Genomic DNA, 21,530 nt, shown 5'->3' on the forward strand with positions numbered 1-21,530 from the left:
TTATAAAATAACTTTCCCAACCCTGAATATTGGGAATACCAGATTTACATTATTTCCCAATATTGCGCCAATATATTGTGCTACCAGGGTAAGATATGTTTAGTCTGCGCTTTTACATGCAAGTGGTTAGCTCATGTATTAATGTATGATTGTGCGCGCAAATATCCAACAACTCATGTACAAAAATGACTCAACAACGCAAGCAACATCCTATCCCAGTGCGTCGTCATGCTAGATGCTTGCGCATAAAATGTTTTTCTGGGTAGTTTAAATGCTAAAAAGTGCCCACAGAGAGTGATCAGCAAAAATCTTTAGTGCCGACAAAAACGCCAATAATCATTTCCACCGATGCAGATTACTTTTTATCTCGATTTAATTTGTTTCTTATCTGATTCTAATAATATTTCGTTCATTTACTCGACACACGTGGGCGAGTTTTCTCTCACAATCAGTAACGCTACATATTTAATTCGACAACTCCGCACAAACCGAGCCACGCACACGAGAGCGCGTGCCACGTGACTGCCACTTATCGGAGCCAGTATCGGCTGTCAGGCGCCTCGCCTCCGCTCGCGTAGTCGCGCTGGCCGCAGTATCGCGGGTTCAACGGATGCGAGTGCGCCGCGGCGGAAATGGAGCCAGGAACGCTGGCGAGGGTGCTGCACGACTTCCTCACCACCGTCGACGGGGAGCTGAGTCTCCCCAGGGGCCATTACTTCCTGGTACACGCGAACGCTCGACGCCTAACCTACCGAGCGGTCAGGTGTAGGTAAACAGCTGAAGAGACCAGTGGACTGGTATGTTACTCCTGTTTCAGGTACACGAGATCGTGGACAAACACTGGTGCTATGGTCAGTCTCGAGACATGGTCGGCAAGTTTCCCCTAAGTCATTTGCATAAAGTGGAAATCCCGCACTTGGGTGAAACGGAAAGACTGTTCGTTTCCATAGCCAACTTCCAGGGGCAAGAAGCTGGAGATCTGTCTTTTGCGGAAGGTAAGATTATACATTTATATTATTGCTGGCACAAACTTCTTGAGGGCTACAAGATTAATTGTTTCAATAAAAATGTGAGGGCGCAACGATGACTTTGTAGTTTCGATATCATAGAAATAGATAATAATCGAAGCGCAAATGTTCTCGCTGTTAGGGGAACTCATAATTGGAACGAGGGACATAGGTTCAGGATGGTGTATGGGCAGAACAAGCTCGAACACTGGAATTTTCCCAATGACACATGCGTGGGAACTGGATACAACATTGATAAAGGTAGAACATTGAGACAGATTATACACACAATGTATTTTACTTATGTATCATGCGAATAAAATTGTTAATTAATAGAAATACGAATCTTGCAGAAACCGACCAAGACCAGGTCAATCAGAAAAAGGGCCAAAGTGAAAACGACACTAAAGGCGCAACTTGACGAAGAATTGGACCTAACTGCGGGAGAGATAGTCGTTGTCACGGAGATTTTAGACGACGGCTGGTGTCGTGGGGTTACGGAAAATGGCAGAGAGGGCATGTTCCCCGAAGGATTTGTATCTTACATCGATGGAGATCGGGATCAAGTTGATCAGAAGGAAGTGACGTGTGCACCTAAGAGCAGTGATTTTCCGTCTCTCTCGACAGTTCACAATGGCACAATTTACAAAGATTTTAACGAAACTTCCGCCAATTCTTATCCAAATTTACCTGATGAGCCCGCTCCAAACTACTTTGACTTGTTTCCAGAGTTGCCAGTAACCAATAATGCAGAAGGCATACAATACAATAATCATGCGAATTCCGTCGATATCAAACCATACGCCATAACGTTATACCCATTCAATGCACAGTTTCCAAACGAGCTAAGCTTTGGAGCAGGCGAGGTGGTGCATCTTACCAGACACATCGATTCCGAGTGGATAGAGGGTACGATCGATACCACTAAGGGCATTTTTCCGTCATCTTACGTCAATATTATAGTCGACTGCGCAGAAGCGAGGGAACAACAAGTCCAATCCGAAATCATTTCTGCAAAGAAGGATGCTCTGGAACCGGGTGCTACTGTAAAAGTGCTGTATACCTTTGACGCACAGATGGCTGGCGATTTGAACGTCCACGAGGGCGAGAGTGTCACCGTGCTGGAAATGGCCAATGAGGATTGGGTGAAAGTGAAAAACAAGAGCGGCCTAGTTGGCTTGTGCCCACGGGAGTATTTGAGTTCGGTGTCCGAACATTCGTTTGACAGTCTGCAGGAATCGAATTTAGAAGACTTTGAAGACTTTGTAATGATTAGGCACAAAGAAGCGAACACTGTTGCAAATGAGGAACAGAATCCGAAGAGATTGTCGCAGCCGCACAGGCCAGCACCACCAGCTCCCGCTCCAGGCAGAGTGCCGTTACAGAAAGAAACTGTTGCAAACGGCGAAGTGTCTGCTCCGACGAGAGAAACGCGCGAAAACGAATGTGCGGGCGACAGTACTGTAGATATGAAGCAAAAGCATGCGGATCAACGACAAAATGTAATAACGGAATTAGTTATGACAGAAAAAGAATATGTTCGTGATCTGAAGTTAACATACGAAACATTTAATTTGCACAATCCGAGTTTCCTCGAGTCGAAGGGGATTGACGTCGCCACGTTATTCGGAAATATTTTGGAAGTTATCCACGTTGCCGAGGAGTTGTTGGACATGATTTTGAGAGCTATGAAAGGCTGCGACGAAAGCTTGCAAACAATTGGACCTTGTTTCGTGAAAATGGCCGAGAAACTGAGAAACGTTTATGTTAAATATTGCGGAAATCACGAGGCTGCGTTAGCTTTGTTAAAAAAGGTATTTTATTGGGTTGATGCATAAGTTCGTCCCGTTTTTAAACCAAAAATGTCACATCCTATTTATATTTTGTCGATATACATTTGATCAGTGATAACGGCAATCTCCCGAGTTGTTTTATGATGACCAGTTTCAATCAAGGCCAAGATTCCGTGACTGCCAAGTTTGGAAGGTCGTCCAAAACGTTTCTCATCCGTGAGATTAAAATTTCCATTACGGAATCGTCGGAACCATTTACGAACGGTGGAATCGTCAATAGCATCTTCTCCGTAGACAGAACACATTTTTTTGTCTGAACAGTAGTCTTGCCTTTTCACAAATAAAAAGGCACAATGTCGAGGCGTGTGTCTCGTGGCTTGTGCCGTCGCGTAAGCGGACGCGTATTTTCTTTTCCTGGCCTGTGTCGTACTTGTGCCACCAATTCTTACCGTGGATGAGGTTGATAAAGGAACGCGTGAATTGTATGAAGACGACCCATCATTGCCTCTCTAAACGTTTCACTCTGGACGCTTTGCTCTGGACGCTTTGCTCTCGATGCTTCGCTCTCGACGCTTCGCTGACAACAAGAGACATGCTAGTACTAAAGAGCGGGGAGGGAGGGGGGGGGGGTAGAAAACAAAAGATACAAACGAGCGCTAGGCGCGGGTCAGGAGCGCACGATACATACTAAGCGCGGGAAAACTAATCGAAACGCGTGTAGCGTGTACACGTAATATACCGAAAGTGATGCTTATTTTTATCATTCCTTATAAATTTACACGACTTATAGCGTTTTCGATTTTCTGACTCGACCCAACGCCGAAAAGTTTGATCAAAAGTCAGATTTGAACCACAATTTCTGCAAAAATCTTACTTTTGATCAAACTTTTCTGACTCGGAGTCGGGTCGAGTCAGCAAATCGAAAACGCTATTACAAGCATCAATCGACGACAACAAATTTGACAGTAAAGTTTCCGTTCAATTGTTACTTTCAAATGTTTAATGTGTCATATAAGTGTGAAGTTGACAGCAGATCGAATTTGTATATAAAGTGCGCAAATGTTTAAAAACGGGACGAACTTATGCATCAATCCAATATATTTACAACGTAACCGAAAATCTTAATTAACAAAACTTATGGCGATGTAATAAGCTTAATTTGTTTTCTAGTTACATAATCGAATCTCATTCATTTGTATTTTAGTATGAAAATAATGAAGATATCATGAAAGTATTTAATAAGGGAATTGAGACATTACGTCGTCAGGTTGCTTGCTTTGACATGAGCTCGATTCTGATCAAGCCGGTGCAAAGAATTTTGAAGTATCCACTAATATTATATGAACTAATAAAGGTAAGCAATTGCATTAATTACATCAAATGTAAAGAATTGTACAAATAATTTATTTTGGAGGCAGTAAAAGTCCACGTTTGCAATATATATTTGGAAGAAGTGTCAATGAATTGATATACAAATTACAGTAAAGGTAAAGGACAATCTCTCAGTTAACTTATGGGATTATTTTTATCAGCTCTACATATCCACGAGAGTTTGCTCACTTTTACCGAAGCATTCTGTAAATCAACTTTAGAACATTTGCGAAATTGAATTATTACTTTCTAGATAAATATTTATATGCATATGTGTACTCCAAGTTATATCGCATTATAATATCGTCCTGCATGGAAAATAATTTGTAGTGTACAGAAGACAATCATCCAGACAAAGCAGCCATACTGGAGGCGTGGGAGGCTATGACTAATGTGGCCAGTTACATCAACGAGTACAAACGGAGACGAGATATTGTATCAAAGTATTTGGACAATGATAATACTTTATTTAGCAAAATGTCAAAATTAAGTATGCACTCTGTGGCGAAAATGTCAACAAGATTAAGCACGAGATTGTCGGCAAGTCTGGGATTGACGAACGTCGCGAGCGATACCGAGTTCGAGGAGCTCGAGAAGCAATTTCGGTCTATAGAGAAATGTACATGGCAATTGGCGAAAGATATTGAGCAATGTATAACATATCTGAGTGATGAAGCTATGTCCGGTGAAGCGATAGCCGAAATGCTGGTTCATTATTATCAAGGAAATTCGACTGTCGAAGTAAAAAAACTGCAGGGCATAAGATCTATAATTGGGTCACAATACATACGGGACTTTAAATCGTATATCGAAAAGAGAGTCAGCGCACCGTTGCATTTCCTGGCGACACTGTTAGAAGGACCGGCGGTGTTGGTAGCGAAGAGACATGATAAGTTGCTGGATTACGACGCCGCTATTTCAAAGAGTGAGAAAAGCAAAGAATCAAAAATTGTAATTGTTACATTACTTTATGTTTTTATGGTAAGCCTATTATAATCTTTTATAATTTTTCCTGATTCATTCTACATTGTCTTAGGTACAAGAAGAATTATTCACTGCTAAGAGCAATTATGAAGCTCTGAATCAACAATTACTGGAGGAATTACCTATATTGCTGGATGCGACGGCAAACATTTTAGTTAATTGCATAAATGCTTTTGCTGGCGCTCGAAAATTATTAAGTGGCAAAATTACCAAGCAATACCTGACTCTTTGCGAGGTATTTCAATAAAATTTTAATAGAGAACTTTCAGTCTCACGTATAGTTCGAGAAGGAATAAACTGCAATTTTCTTTTACAGACATCACCGCATCTGTCGTCACAAGATGTGCTGGAATCATTTTTCGTAAATCATAATTTAATATGGAATCAACTAACGCGTTTCGCGTTTGCTGGCGCGAATACCCGAATAGACAATGGCCAATTTCAATTGTGTAAACAGTCCGAAGAGCAGAAATCCACGCTCAGAGAGAAATATTCTGCGGATAAATTGTATGTGGTGGTTGAGGATGTTGTCAGTACATCTGCGCTAGATGTGAATGCTGCAAGAGGTACGTTGGTCGGAGTCATAAAAAAACAAGATCCAATGGGAGACACGGCGAGATGGTATGTCGACACTGGAATCACTCAAGGATTTTTGCCTTGCCAAAAACTGAGGCCGGTTCGACGGCAGACTCAAATTATAAATCACGATCCAATCCCGTCGGACGTCGCCGCTGCTGGCAGAAAGAGTTCCAGCCCTCCAAATTTAATGTCGTTGGATTCTCCAGAAAAAGAGATCAAGAAGGTACCTTCGTCGCATCTGCAAGATTTGCTTTCATTAGAACAAGAAGCAAAAGTAAATCACAGTTATAGCAACGTTCCCGAGACGCCGAGAGTTCGAGTGTATCAGAATGTACACAATGAAGTTAGTATCCTAGTATTCTGATATTTGAATATTTTGATTGTGCTCTATTATCTATTTATTAATATGATTGAAATTTTAGTTTTACCACGCGATGTATGAGTTTGCTGGTAATATGCAGGGTACTTTGCCCATTAGTAATGGCCAAACCCTGAGACTTCTTAGACCTCACGATGAGAAAGGAAACAACGAATGGTGGCTGGTAGAAAATCGTGACGGTAAACAGGGCTACGTACCACGTGATTATTTAAGCGCGCCTATAAAACCAAAGCCATAATGATGAGACTTAAAATTCGGCACAAGTTTTACACTTATAGCATTGCAGTTTCATGCTGAGATCGTGATAATTAATTTGATTGCAGAATTATTAATCGTTGGATAGAAACTATTGATTAGCAGTGATTTATCAATACTTGAGTTTTCCTATGATTACCTCATAAATATGTATTATTTGGACCTTAAGTATTAAGGAAGAAGACTATATGGAATCTTTTTATTTTGTCCGACTAAACTTAAAGATTTAGAAAAGATGATCATCTCAAAATATTGTTAGAAATCACACAAATACTCGAAAATTTAAGTTTTTAAATTCCTTATTAGTACGTAGGTTTATACATATTTGATTTGTACATTCTTTTAGATTTTTACATACTGAATTATTGTTGCATTATTATATGCATGTATAAATGTATTATAATAAATGTAATATATACATAAGTGTAGCGCTTTATCAGAAACAATATATTTTTTCTGCGACGATTAACTTGTCATTTTTAATAGTACAAGATCAATCATTGATATTAATAATTGATATTGTAGAATAGACAATTGCACGTATTTTCATCTAACAAAATTGTGTTCCAAGAGATTTTTGTAAGAATATGCCATAAGCCTATCAAATATGTATTCATACAGTCTTATTGTTAGACAAAATTATTAGACACCCTCATAATCATTATACTATATTGAATCTAATACAAGAAAGAGTTCTATTGATTAAAAGTTGTTTATTAGGGCGCTTATTGCTTCTGTAGACTACAAAACTTTTGTACGATAAAAATTTTACCCGATATTATAGTCAGTATAACGATTATGTGGGTACCAAATAATTTAGTTTAAAGACCGATTGCTCTAACCATCAGGTAACTTTTTACCCTTTTATTAATATAAATTATCTGTTTGTGAGGGGAATAATTAGAAATAAATAATGTTAAACTTAAAAAGTAAAAAGTTACTCAACATTGGAACAATCGGCCCCCTTAATCATCTTCTAATTACAATCAATTTTTAATGTATATTTGTATATAATGTTAAATGTTTTGGAAAATTGTAAATTATTTCATATATGAATAATTATAAGATATTAATAAAAATATTACGAAAAGAACTCTAATTAAGTCTTAATCTTATTACGACCGATTGTTATTTTAATTTCAGGTAGAAATTTATTACATTGCTTTAATAATTTATTTAAAGTAAATAATACTGATTTTTCCAGAAATAATATATTATCACCATGCCATTTCATTATTGTTGTAGAAAAAATTTAGCAAGTTATTTATTTTAAGTTTTAAAACTACTGGTGCCTGATTACATAGTTTAGCATTACGATGAATATTATATCTTGTTTACTGACCCAAACAGTGCACCGGATGCGATTTGATTTCTGTTCTAATAATCATTATACATGTATTTACAATTCTCAATAATTTAAATAAATACATGTATACAAGATATTCAAAATATTCAATATATTATACATAGATTATAGAGTATAGAAAATAGGACTGAGAAAAAGAAATATATGCATTATTTTCAAAAAGAAAGATAAGACATTTTGCCTGTATTATCATCGTAATACATATAATAATGGGTGCTCTTAGATTCAGACAAGATTAAGAGTATACGCGAATTAGAGTCAAGATTTTTAAAACAGTTGACTTTTACAACAAAGCAACTTTTTCTACTGAACGCACTCACTGCGTTTACTATTACAATGGACAGTAAGTACAATGATGTTGCACGATGTATGTGCCACGGAAGGAATTTAATCCTTACAACCGGGGAATCGGGCTTTGTGCAAACTCGTAGGAAGGAATGAAGGAGAAGAGGTCTATCATATTCATATTAAACTTCTTTCTCTTCTTCTTATACTTAATTTTTACATTTTCCTCTTACAAATAAATTGTTTAATATACGTTATATGAAGAAAAAAGGGGCCGATTTTAGAGATAAGTCATGGAATTAAAATCTGAATTGGTGAAGAATAAATAAAAAAGTGCAATGGATATTGCAAAGAGATAATTTATCTGACCATAATGAGTATAATCGGGTTCACACTAATGTTAATAACATTATTCTTGTACATGGAAATTTTATTAGAAGCAAGAAACACATTATACAATACCATATTCATAAACAGATAAAGGTACATACAATATGTAATTATACATCTAATTACATGAAGATATGTGGGTGAATGAATTATGTGTGCATATGCCCAAATAGCACAAGACACTCCTGCGAGCATTTTGGATATTCTTCAAGAATATTTGTAATATTCCATAGGTCATTCTTATATATTTATCTTATGTTCATTTCATTGGCACTACTATAAATCTTTTCCGTATGTGAATAGAATAATCTATCAAATCTAGTGTGTCGGTTATATGTACAGTATGATCACAGGTTTCGCTGCCTTTTGTATAAGATAAATGTATTACACAATAAACAATGCGCAATACATAAACTTTAAACTAGAATATTCTTAAGGTTGCCAGTAGTAATTAACAATATTGGTGATTTTGTTGACCATATCTGGCGATTAAAATTCTTATTGCGAAAAATATTACCCCAACCGGGATTCGAACCCGGGACCTGCCTACAATCCGTGACGGGCGTCTTAGCCAGCTCGACCACCGGGGCTGTGGTAATATATTATTCGCAATAACATGTATATTACTTAAGATGTTGTTCACGCGTCTATTTCGACTTTTCAGAACTGTGCGTCGATATGCAGGTTGTCGATCGTACACCGAACTGTCGATACGCGATTTTCTGATTACTTACCAACAACGACGAAAGCGATGGTTTAAACCCGATATTGGATAGTTTTTACTTTTAACTTTTATTAATTTTTTATATTGTTTGCACGTCGCTGTGTTGCTTGTTACATCGTACTTATCTCACATCATATACTTTAGTTCCTTCTTTAACCTGTATTTATCGGAGTAATTTATTTTAGATGTTTTATGAAAAAATAAACGCGATAAAATAAAATTGAATCAATTTTTCACAACAATTGCATATTGTTATTGTATAGTCACATTTTTCTTTAGATAATATTTCACTATTACATTTATTTTATACCCAGGTAGTCAGCTGACTGGGTATATTCATCAATGTTTCAAAATATATATTATTCATGTGTGTACTTACTGACAACAACGAAAGTGATGGTTTAAATTAACTGTTGGCAGTTTAGCATTTACTTTTACCGATTTCTTACATTGTTTGCACACTGCTCTGTCACCCGTTACATCGAACTTGGTCCACAGTATTGATTTTCTGCGTATCTTCTCTAACTTATATTTATCCATATCATTATTTTCAGATGACCTTATGAAAGAATAAACGCAATAAAATAAAATTTAATCAAGCTTTTTACAATATTGTTATTATACATTCACACTTTCTTTGGATATTATTTCACCGTGATACGTATTATGTATATGTACGTATAGTATATAGGAAAGTCCTCTAATATGAGATAGCAGGTTTTCAATAGGTACTCAAATTCAATCATAAATCTTTTTCACAACGATTATACAATCTAACAGTGAATTTTCCACTAAACAAGTTTTACACAAAATGCAATAAATTTATGGTGGAATCAACAGATGGTGCCTATTAATTTAACAGAAACTTCGCTATCTTATATTAAGAGTCTATCTCATAATAGGGAACTTTCCTCTACATATTAATATTAAAAATGTTATTCGTCTGTGTACTTACCGACAATATTCTAAGTGTTCGTTTAAATTTGCTGTTGGAGTTTCACTATTTAATTTTATTGTTTCCTTACATCCTTTGCATGTCGCTGTGTCGCCCGTTACATCGTACTTGTCCCATGGTTCTGAGATTTGTCGTGTTACCTCTGGTTTACGTGTATCCAATCGATTATATGCAAATACCCTTATGAAAGAATAAACGAGATAAAATAAAATTTAATAAATTTTTTACAAGCATTGTGTTTTGCTATTATATACATTCACATTCTTTTAAATATAATTTTACCTTTATATTTATTTTCTATTTGTCAATATTTCAACTTATTAACTGTACCTACTTACTATGTACATACTTACGGACAATGCTTCAAGTGACTGGCTATGTTTCTTGTTGGAAATCTACTAGTTACTTTTACTGTTTTATTACATCCTTTGCATGTCGCCTTGTTGCCCGTTACATTGAGCTTATCCCATAATTGTGATCTTCTTCGTATCTTCTTTAATCCATCTTCACTTACACTGATAGAAAAAAATGGTTGCAGTTACCACAATCACACTATAATTTATAGTCTCATTTTAGGAGCTAACCATATTTTTATAATTCTTCCAACTACATAAGTTATGGTTGACCTAACAATGTATAATATTGTAGTTTTCATAGACACGTTATTGATCCATGCAACTTATGATATGGTTGTCATAAACCAAAACGAGCTTTTAATTTGGTAAGGTGTACTATAAATATTGCAACAACAACCACAAGTAAAATTTCGAATAACTATATGTAATAGTAATAATCGTATTTATATTGGAAGTAATATTCCTAGCTTTTTATTATACATATACACATTGCATTCACTATGTTTATTGGTTACATCACTTTGAACTCATAAAGAATGGTACAAGAAAGCATCTTTCAAAGAAAAGATAAGTAATCTTATACGAATGCATAAACTTATCCATATTTATAACACCCTGTGCAGTTTTTTTCTTACGAGAAAGTCTTCTACCGCGCGTACCTCTAGTGAGGATATTCCGAACCACTTCACTTTTGTTTACCATGTGATTAGTAAGGTGGAAGATAGAAATGTAGTTAAATTTACTATTATTGTGATTGTATTTACTATATAAAAATAATTAACTAATTTACTATTTATTACCTACATATTTTAACAGAATAAAAGTTAAAAGCTTATATTTTATAGTAAATTTTTTAAATAGTTGGCATAGCTGTGTCTATATGGTTGCTATTACTAATATTATAGTAATAATTAATATAAAAGTGATATTTCTGACCAAAAATATTTTACTATGCAATATTAGTTTCAAATACTACATATTTTTCTATCAGTGTAGATGCTCAAAATTTGCGCTTATAAAAGAATAATACGATAAAATTTAATTTAATAAATTTTTTGCAATAATTGCATATTGTCATATGCACACTTCTTTCTTTGGATATTATTTCATTATATACATATACATATATGTATTTATATATATTTTATACGCATCAGTATTTGAAATGTTATTCGTCTATTTCGTGTACTTACCGACAAATACGGAAGTGTAGGTTTAAAGCTGATGTTATAGTTTTACTATTCAATTTTCTTTGTTTTAATTTTATTATTTTGTTACAATGTATGCATGTCGCTGTCTTGTATATTATATCGTACTTGTCCCGTAGTTTTAAGATTTTTTGTTTTTTCTTTGATTTACATTTATCCGATTGATCACTTGTAGATGACCTTATGAAAGAAGACATGCGCTAAAGTAAAATTTAAACAATTTTTTTCAACAAGTGCATATTGTCATTAGTGGCGCTGGCACATATTTAGTACAGTACAACCAGTAGGGTCACTCTTTGTCGGCACCTTTGATCTGGGCGTTCTCACTTTTCTGCCATGCTTTTATAAACAGTGTATCAATGGTTAAAAGTGCCTGGACCCTTTCCAGGATTGTATCCAGAAAAGGCGCATATGAACTGGCATACATTATTTACTGTAAATGTAAATGGCCTATGAAAAAAATTGTTTTAATAAAAACAATTAATATAATTACTAGCATAAGTTTTATGAATTGTCCAAATGCTAATCATAACTAAAAGAAGCTATTATAAATTATGAAATTAAAAAGAAAATTGTGAAAAAATAATCCAATTTTTATTTGTCGTTCTAAATTGTATACATATATTTGTCACATATGTATGCTAATATCGATATCTTTTAACAATTTTTTAATTTTCAATGCAATATTTCTAAAGATTAAACAAAGTTCTTTCCAAAGTGTTTAATTAATCGATAGTTTGATTTTATACAATGTTACGGAAATGTGCTCCAACGTATAAATATATTTACGCGTTATTCGTCATTACTGCGAATTTTTCAATGTTACACCGACTTTGCACTAGCACACGTACAAAAATCCTGCGATTGGTCATTATAAAAACATATCGGATGCGCAGTACGGATCGGCGCGAACGTGAAACAAAAGAACGAGTGACCCTACTGGTTATACTGTATATTTGACATGGGAAAAACGGCCCGCGATCCGGTCTCTGGTCACTATACATATATTCATACTTTCCTTGAATATTATTTTACTATTATACAGGGTGTACCTAAACTGGCGAAAAATAATTTAATGACAAGTACTTTGTGACATTTTTAGACGAAAATTCTAATGCGAAAATGTCGAGGATAGAATTTTGCGCGCTCAAGGATGGCAAAGTGGCCAGTAGCAAAGGTGCTTTCTTAAACCACACATCTTTGACAAAAATGAAATTATTGTCAAAATTATATGCAAGAATTTTATTAAAAAAATATTTCTGCTTATGAAATGTAATGTAATGAATTATAAAAATAGCTTAAAATGTTTTTATTTAATTCGACATTGATATGCGTCGGCTGTCATTATCGTATTTATTTGGTTAAGTTGGCAAATCTCTGGTGAAATTTACCACTCTGCCATCCCTGTGCGTACGAAATTCTAGTCTCGTTATTCGAGATCTTCAAGCTCTTCCTATTTGAAAACTGTTACAACCTCGACATTTTCGTATCAGAATTTTTATCTTAAAATGTTACAAAGCACTTGTCATAAAAATTTTTTTTGCCAGTTTAGATACACCTTGTATATATTTTATACACGTCTATATTTGAAATGGTGTTCGTCTGTGTACTTACTGACAGTAACGTAAGTGCTGCTTTAAACTTATTTTTGGACATTTATTGTTTACTTCTACTGTTTTCTTACATTGTTTGCATGTCGCTATGCCTATTATATTGTACTTCTCCCATAGTTTTGAGAGTATTCTTTTTTTCTCTAATTTATTCGGTTCTTTATTTACTAACCTTATGAAAAAAGAAACACAATAAAATAAAATTTAATCATTTTTTTACAATAATTGTATAATATACAATATGTTATTATATACAAACTTTCTTCGGATGTTATTTCATCATTATATTTATTTTATACTCATCCATATTTCAATTTATTTATTGTATGTACTTACGGACAGCTATTAAAGTGTCTGTATACACTGACTCTTGGATATTTACTATTTACTTTTATTGTTTTCTTACATCCTTTGCATGTCGCCTTGTCGCCTGTTACATCGAAATTGTCCCATATGTTTGTTTTTTCTGGTGTCTGCCTATATTTAGACGAACGATTATTTTTAGATGATCTTATGAAAGAAACAATGTGATAAAAAGTTAATTAATTTTTTATGACAATTGCGTATTGTCATTATATGTATATTCACATTTTTCTTGGTAATTGTCATCGTTACATTAATTTTTCGAGATATTAATTAATATTTCACATGTTATTTATGTGCGTACTTACCGACAGTGACGAAGGTGACTGTGTAAACTTGATGTTGTCTTTGCATTAGACATTTTTATTGCTTTTTTACATTGTTTGCATATCATCATGTCTCCGTCTTCATCAAACTTTTCCCATATTTGCGACAGTCTTCGTATCGTTTTCACCTCATCTTTCTTTAGCAAATCAACTTCTACCCGGCTTATGAAAGAGTGAATGAAATTAAATTTAATCAATTTTTTTACAAGAATTGCATATTGTCTTTATATATTCACACTTTTCTTGGATATTATTTCACCGTGATATTTATTTTGTACTCATTAATATTTCAATTTATTTATTGTATGTACTTACGGACAACTGCGAAAGTGTCGGAATAAATTTGATCTTGGAAATTTACTATTTACTTTTACTATTTTCTTACATCCTTTGCATGTCGCCTGGTCGCCCGTTATATCGTATTCGTCCCATAGGTGTGATATTTTTAAACTTTCCTTTATTTCTCTTCCAAACTCATCGAACTTAGGTGGCCTTATGAAAATGTAAACACGATAAAGTTTAATCAATTTTTTACAAGAATTGCACATTGCCTTTATACATATATATAGTATTCACATTTTTCTTTGATATGATTTAACCATTCTATTGTTTCGCTCATCAATAATTACAATGTCATTCGTCTGTGTACTTACCGACAATATTTTAAGTGGTTAGCTAAATTTGGTGCTGGATATTTACCACATACTTTTAATGTTTTCCTACATCCTTTGCATTTCGCCTTGTCGCCCGTTATATCAAATTTGTCCAATATTTGTGTTACTTTTCGTTTCCTCTTCTCAATATTACTTAAGTGATCAGTATTTAAGTGATTTATGAAAGAAAAATGCGATAAGATGGAGATTTAATTTTTTTTACAATAATTGCATATATTACCTACTATTACATATTCACACTGCCCTTGGATATTTTTACCATTATATTTCTTTTGAACTTATCAATATTTGAAGTGTTATTTGGCTGTGTACTCACCCACAAATACGAGCGTGGGTGTGTAAGTTTGAGGTAACTCTATCATCTGCTTTTATTGGTCTCTTACATCTTTTGCATACCGTCATGTCGTCAATTACATCATAATAATTCCATATTTCTTTTATTCTGGATTTCTTCTTTAACTTATGTTTCTCCAAAAGATTATTTGTAGATGCTCTTATAAAAGAAAGAAGGAGAGATAAGATATAAAATTAATTAATTTTTTACAATAACTGCCTGTTGTCATTATGTTTTCACGCGTTCCTTAGATATTATTGCACCATTATATGTTATACATATATAATATTTTATAATCATTGATATCTGAAATGTTATTTATTTGTGTACTTACGGACAACTACGTAAGTGTGCTTTTAAACTTAATGCTGGATATCTACAATAAATTGTTATTGGTTTTTTGCATCGATTGCACGTTGTTGTGAATGTTGTGATGTACTTCTTACGTAAGGACGTTTTCCACTCCGTCCATTGTACGTGCGATCTTGTTTGCACTTCCATTAACTTATGTACGTCCAAATCATCATTTTTGGTCCCTCTTATTATGAAAGAATAAACGTGATAAGATGGAATTTTATTACATTTTTCCACAACTGCATATTATCATTTTAGTTTCACACTTTGGATATTGTTTCACCATTACGTTATGTTTTTGTAATCATCAATATGTTATTTGTACTTACCGACAATGAATTAAGTGTCGGCGTAAACCTGATGTTAAATGTTTACTATTTAATTTTATTGTTTTCTTACATACTTTGCACATTACATTGTCGCCCTTTTCATCGTATCTGTTCCATATATGTGATATTTTTCTCTCTTTTAAATTATATTTGTCTGAGTGCTTAAGTTTTAAATGAATTAATAAAATGCTCACACCAATAATTGCAAGATCAATTCTTTTCATACAATGGTTGCATGTTGCCGTTAGACTTGTTATTTTGTAATTTTGCTGTATATTGTCACGGTCTGGATGTTCGTCTAATTCCGTTATTTCATGTTTATCGTATAAGTGATGTTTTAAGATTTGCAGTCTATTTTGTTTGGAAAAAACTTCTTCGCAATGATTACATATTATTATGTCAAAAGTTTTTTTTGTGTAATGTTTCCACAACCATTCTTCAACTAACGTCATTTTAATTGTTCTATTTTATGCAGTGCTCGATATAAAATACGTTTTTTCCCCTGAAATTATTAGAAAGATTATTTGTGATATTGGACATAGAAGATCGAAAAATAGATATTATTTTCAGTGAAATATAGGGTAATTAGGGACAAGATGCTCTAGTTCAGAGATATTATGGAAATGTGAATGAATTAATGTTCACACAAGTTTTTGCAAAATGATATTTAAGCTTTCATATAGTGTTGAAAATAGCCACTTTAAAATGTCGTCCACAAATGTTTCAAATTGATTATATGTTTATTAGGGATGTGCCAGATAGTGTATTTGTCGAACAACTGAATACCGGATAATTCGACATTACTACCGGATAACCGGATAATACGCAAAGAAACTTTAAAAAGTGAATTTAACTAGGTTTTACAGTAAAAAGACTTATAATTTAAGTTTTATTATGTACATTTTACTATTTTGTACATAATATGATTATTTTATTTAGTTTGTATTGATAAATCATTACAATTTTTGTGACGTGCATGCATGGTAATGCGTACATGGAAACCAAGGCTTAATTAAAACAAATGCAGCAAGAGCTCGCTCGTTTTTTCATTGTATGGTTTGTCTCTGACTAGACTATAGCTCGAGTGCCGATTGGTTTTTAACTTCTAACATTATTCGACCAATGACGCATGTTTGAAATTGGTGAAACGCCCACCTAGAGAGTAGAAAAGTCCAGGTTCAAACCCTGATTGAAGTAATATTTTTCTCTATTAAAACGCAATAAAATTTCTCTATTAAAACACGGGTCGGTTATGGTCGTCTAAAAAAGCTTAATTATTTTTAATAATTCTGTTTAGTATTTTGAGATCTGCAGTGGTTAAAAATATTAAGCACGTAAAAGCAGATAAAGTCGGAAAGAGACCCAGTGAGAAATAATTCGTCGAAATGATGTCGAATTGACATCGACACTGTCAAATTCGACGTCAATTCGACATTAATTTGACGGTGTCGATGTCAATTCGACATCGTTTCGACATCGATTGACGAGTCATTTCTCACTGGGGAGGGTTGGAGAAGGGGGAGTAGGAGGGAGGAGGGGGGAGAGAGGGAGAGGGAGAGAGAGAGTGCACAGTGTGTATGTAAATGTGGCTATGTCAGTGTGTTTATAATATGACATAATGTGGCATAATCATGCTGTTGGCTTAGAAAACGCTGATACCTGGTGTCAAAGATAGGAAAGTTCCGCTGTGATATCACGTAACTGACGATGATGACGATGATACACGTAAATCCAAACCTACATCAAAATTTACCCCCATACATGCATATGATATTCTAATAAATATACCCAATTCAAACGGCAATCTCCATATTGAAGAACGCTGATATCGGCGGCAAACGTCATTTTTCAAAAAAATGTATCGTTGGCTTCAAAATCATGTAACTTACAAAAATAAATCATAGGAAATTTTTTAAGAAAGCATTTTGTAGGAGAAAAGTTGTACTTTATGATATTTCTGTTGTATTTTTCAAGAACAAATCTTTTATCCAGCTGCAGAACGTCAAATACGTAATTTCAAGGGACAAACACTGTTCTTTATTAAAACATAGGATAGTAAAGATGAAAAGGAGTTAGAAAACTGTTGATAGCACATTAAAGTATAAATTTCAAGCCTGAAAATGCTTTCTGAATTATTCATCTATGATTTTTCGCAGAGTTGCAGTGATTTGAATATAGTCTTTTTTAGCGAAGTGTTTCTTGTTTTTTTTTACTAGTGTATAAAGTAGAATCAGATAAGCAAATAACGTCGATACATGCTAACACAATGCATCCGTGTCATTGGTTTACCTGATGCTAAACCAAGCATTGGTATAATAAAATAGGAAATAAAAACATCACATACATTAACACAAAAATAACAAATCTTTTCTCTCTTCTAACTAGAGAATGCAATAACAATTCGAAAAACTAGCATAACAGAAAGCAAACCTTTAAACCTCCAAACTGAACACGTTTTCAAAATAGCAATCTGGATACAGAAAGACGATAATTATCGTGACATACAATGTATCTACAAAGATCTAAAATCTAAATTAAATAAGGTATCTTGAAAGAGTCAGATCTCAATTTAGGTCACTAATAACTTCGATATTTTTATTTTCAAAATTACTTGCTACCTTATATACTGTTCCTTCATATGTACAATGAAGGATAGAACAATTAAAATACTTCTTGTTTTCTGAGATTCAGAAAAGTATCAAAATCGAAGGAACAGAATAAAATATTTTATTTTAAAACATTCCAAAAGTAATAGAAACAAATAGTTTTTTCATCGTTCTGTAAGTGCTCTACTTTTCATCTAATTGTAATAAGCGTAAAAATTCCTGAAGGAACAGACTAAATGTTAAAAGATATAAAAGTATAAAAGACATACCTAATTAATCAGTCATCTATCTTATTTAATTGACAGTTTCCAAAATTAGGATATGACTCTCTTTCGATATTTTCTTATCTTACATAACAATAATCAGATAACAATACAATAATTACAATTACTGGTTCTGAAGAATTTGCAATGCTAGACTTTCCATTGATTATTTGTACAGAACCAACACATTTTCCTTTCCGTCTATCAAATTGCCAACAGGGAATGCCTTTAAAACAGCACCTATATGTATAAAGTAGAGATCAGTGTTTGCATATTTGAAAATAAGAAATATTGTTTGTGGAGCTAAAATTAAAAACTTACAATTGATTGCTTCACGAAATTTCATATGTTCGAATTTGAGCTTTAATAAGCCTTTATAACCTCACACAGGAAAACTCACGGAACATCTGGGATCTGGAGTTGTATAATGGATAGGGGTTTCGTGTGGCAGTTACAGAAAACTACCCCAGCGAACTCTATTGGATATAGAGGGTGTCTCAGTAAAGGCTAGTGATTTCTCGTGAACATATAGTGTAGGTGAAAATAATCTCATAAATTCCTAATATTTTTCTTTATAATGCTTCTTCAGCGAGATATTTGTCTTTAAAATTAAAATTTCTTAAGTATTATTTTTAAATAACTTTTATATCACTCTTCAGATCTCAATAAGTTGCAATAATCAAAGGCTGTTGATTTTTCAAATACACAATCCGCCATATTGATTCTGCCATGTTGAATTAATATTCCTACAATGCTGTGATGTGAAAATCGTAATCAGTGATCCCGAAAATCCCCCTATAAAAATTTGCAATTTGCATATTTAATCGTATAATAAATGCTTGACGCGTTAATACCTGCGAAGAAGTTAAGATTGTAAAAGTGTAGCGTAATCCTGCAATCTATGTACTCGAGGACTATCGCAGAATATCTGTTGCTAAAGCGAGTGCATCACAATATGAACCTTGTGGAGAAAATACTGCACAGAAAAGATAATAATAAAGTTTACGTGAAATCGCTGGGAGTCGATAAATACAACTCTTGAATTTTTTTATGATACTCACCTTATTAATACAAACTGTATTTTCAGAAAGTATAAAAAATATTTATTTTAAACATACAAAAAATAAAAATATGTAAGATATGTGTACACCTATACAAAATCCCTTTCTATAGTGTGTTTATTTTAAATACATATGCCTTGGAAAAAATTTCTTATGTACAGTCTTACAGAATTTAATAAATTATACAGTATTATATGCATTTGTGCAGAAATGTAATTCTACTGTTGCTTCCAGGCATGCGAAGCATATGTATTTGTAATACATGCTATATTGCATATATGTATAATTAAATTTCTATTGTAGATGGGCACTTAAGTTATTAGTTTAAAATTCTGTATCTTGATTGGCTCTCGTAAGCAATTTAGTAGGAGAAATAATATCATGTGCCATTGGCTTAACTGTTACGTGCATGCGCTGAAAATACCCTGAAAGTGGGGATGTCAAAATATTGTGTAGTGGCACTGCCCCTTATCAGTCGGAGCACAAAGCAACGTAATAGCTTACGTCAAAGACGCAAGCGTAAACTTATTGTAAAACGTCGGACAACCTTTCTGACCATGACCGAACAAAGTTACTTGATATTACGAAGTTATTCTCAAACACATTCTCGGAAATGTTTCAAAGCAAGTCAATTTAAGAGTCTACTAGTGCCTCATTACGTGGCCGAGCATTACGTTAATATTATATCTTGTTTATTGATGCAAAACAGTGTGCCAGATATTATTCTATTTCTCTTCTAATAATCGTTTTTATTACTATACATGTATTTACAATCCTTGGTAGTTTGAATAAACATATACAAGAAATTTGAAATATTCGATGTAGCTTATAGGGATTAATTGAAAAAAATTGAAACACGTTATTTAGAAAAAGGAAAATAAGACATTTTGCCGATGTAATATAATAACGCGTTTACTACTACAATCATGTACTACATATTGTTACACAATGTATGTGTCACGGCCCTAAGCTATTGCCTAAATGTACATACAATAAAAAATAACAAAAGAGGGTATTTACTGGTATACCGCTTAAAATAAACAGAACAGTCTTTCTGAGGTACAGCGACTTGCGACTGCTTTACGATTGACGCGAGCATCGTGACGCAAGTGTTTACGCGAAATGGACTTACAATAAATTACACTAAGCAAAAGGTAAATACTGATCTAAACGACGATCAACGAGATATTCCGGACACGAGTGCACACGCTCGATAAAGTATTATCTTAATGTGCCGGTTAATGATAAGATTTGAATTCGTGATGTCCTGTTTTAGCTTCGCGAAATCGTCGGCAGACAAGACGGCAAAGCCCGGTTTGCGTGGAACCACTCGTCCAATACGATCTCTCATTCTTCTTGAAACGCAATTCACGTGCATCTTTACATGCTTTAAATACAATCTCAATATATATCGGATAGGATCTTAACGTACTCTTTACGCGAATATTTGTCCAATACCATAAAGTGGCGTACTATAAACATATTAACGAGACAGACCGAGATGACTTTCTAGACCTCAAGAGGAAGTTTAATTAGAAAAATATTATCAGAAGTAACCAGAGCTAATGCGTTTAAGTTTAACTCATTACTTCATTGTGTTTGATTTGGAAAATATGCTAAGAGACTCAGCATGGTTAAATATGTCTGTATATCGATTAAAATATTTTTGCGGTTATGATTCCTGGAATATTTTACTAATAATACGTAGAATAAAATTTTGCTGGAATATAAAAATCTTTGAAAATCCCTGTCTCAATTGACTCGTTTCATTATCATTTCATCAATATTTTAGTACAAATTTAATGAAAAATTATTTCAAAATTTTTTTTATTAAAAAGTAACGTAGTTTTTAGTTAAATTTAATGTAAATTTATATCTAAAATATTTTATAATTTCTTTTATTACTTTTCAGCAGTATACTTTAAAAGACGTATACATTTATTATATTTCACAGCATT

The 21,530-nt window shown here is 33.6% G+C and overlaps 2 protein-coding genes across 11 annotated transcripts; one reads left to right on the forward strand and one right to left on the reverse strand.

Annotated features, from left to right (window-relative positions):
- Positions 1–554: 554 nt before the first annotated feature.
- Positions 555–7,414, forward strand: LOC105564575 (dynamin-binding protein-like). Its single transcript, XM_012017031.1, has 9 exons — positions 555–722; positions 818–995; positions 1,150–1,268; positions 1,361–2,821; positions 4,005–4,154; positions 4,502–5,122; positions 5,208–5,390; positions 5,472–6,077; positions 6,157–7,414. Exons 1-9 carry the CDS (start codon positions 633–635, stop codon positions 6,349–6,351), a joined length of 3,603 nt encoding a protein of 1,200 aa, XP_011872421.1. The 5' UTR covers positions 555–632; the 3' UTR covers positions 6,352–7,414.
- A 1,240-nt stretch (positions 7,415–8,654) lies between these two features.
- On the reverse strand, positions 8,655–21,405 carry LOC105564576. 10 transcript variants are annotated; one of them, XM_012017038.1, is made up of 17 exons: positions 18,833–21,405; positions 18,634–18,751; positions 18,073–18,112; positions 15,837–16,144; positions 15,643–15,670; positions 15,294–15,497; positions 14,942–15,118; positions 14,605–14,757; positions 14,267–14,443; positions 13,934–14,113; positions 13,599–13,739; positions 13,267–13,434; positions 11,638–11,832; positions 10,442–10,603; positions 10,089–10,268; positions 9,513–9,692; positions 8,655–9,290 (listed from the first exon to the last, which is right to left on the reverse strand). In XM_012017038.1, the coding sequence occupies exons 6-17, from the start codon at positions 15,458–15,460 to the stop codon at positions 9,260–9,262; spliced, it is 1,911 nt and encodes a 636-aa protein (XP_011872428.1). In that variant the 5' UTR covers positions 15,461–15,497; positions 15,643–15,670; positions 15,837–16,144; positions 18,073–18,112; positions 18,634–18,751; positions 18,833–21,405; the 3' UTR covers positions 8,655–9,259. The 10 variants fall into 10 exon arrangements, with proteins under 10 accessions (XP_011872428.1, XP_011872429.1, XP_011872423.1 ...); XM_012017039.1 differs by lacking the exon at positions 15,837–16,144; XM_012017033.1 differs by having other exon boundaries at positions 15,643–16,144.
- Between the last annotated feature and the right edge of the window lie 125 nt (positions 21,406–21,530).

Source organism: Vollenhovia emeryi, unplaced genomic scaffold (genome assembly GCF_000949405.1).
Source record: "Vollenhovia emeryi isolate VEMERY1.0 unplaced genomic scaffold, V.emery_V1.0 DF939162.1, whole genome shotgun sequence".
In the NCBI taxonomy this organism is placed as follows: Eukaryota; Metazoa; Arthropoda; class Insecta; order Hymenoptera; family Formicidae; genus Vollenhovia; species Vollenhovia emeryi.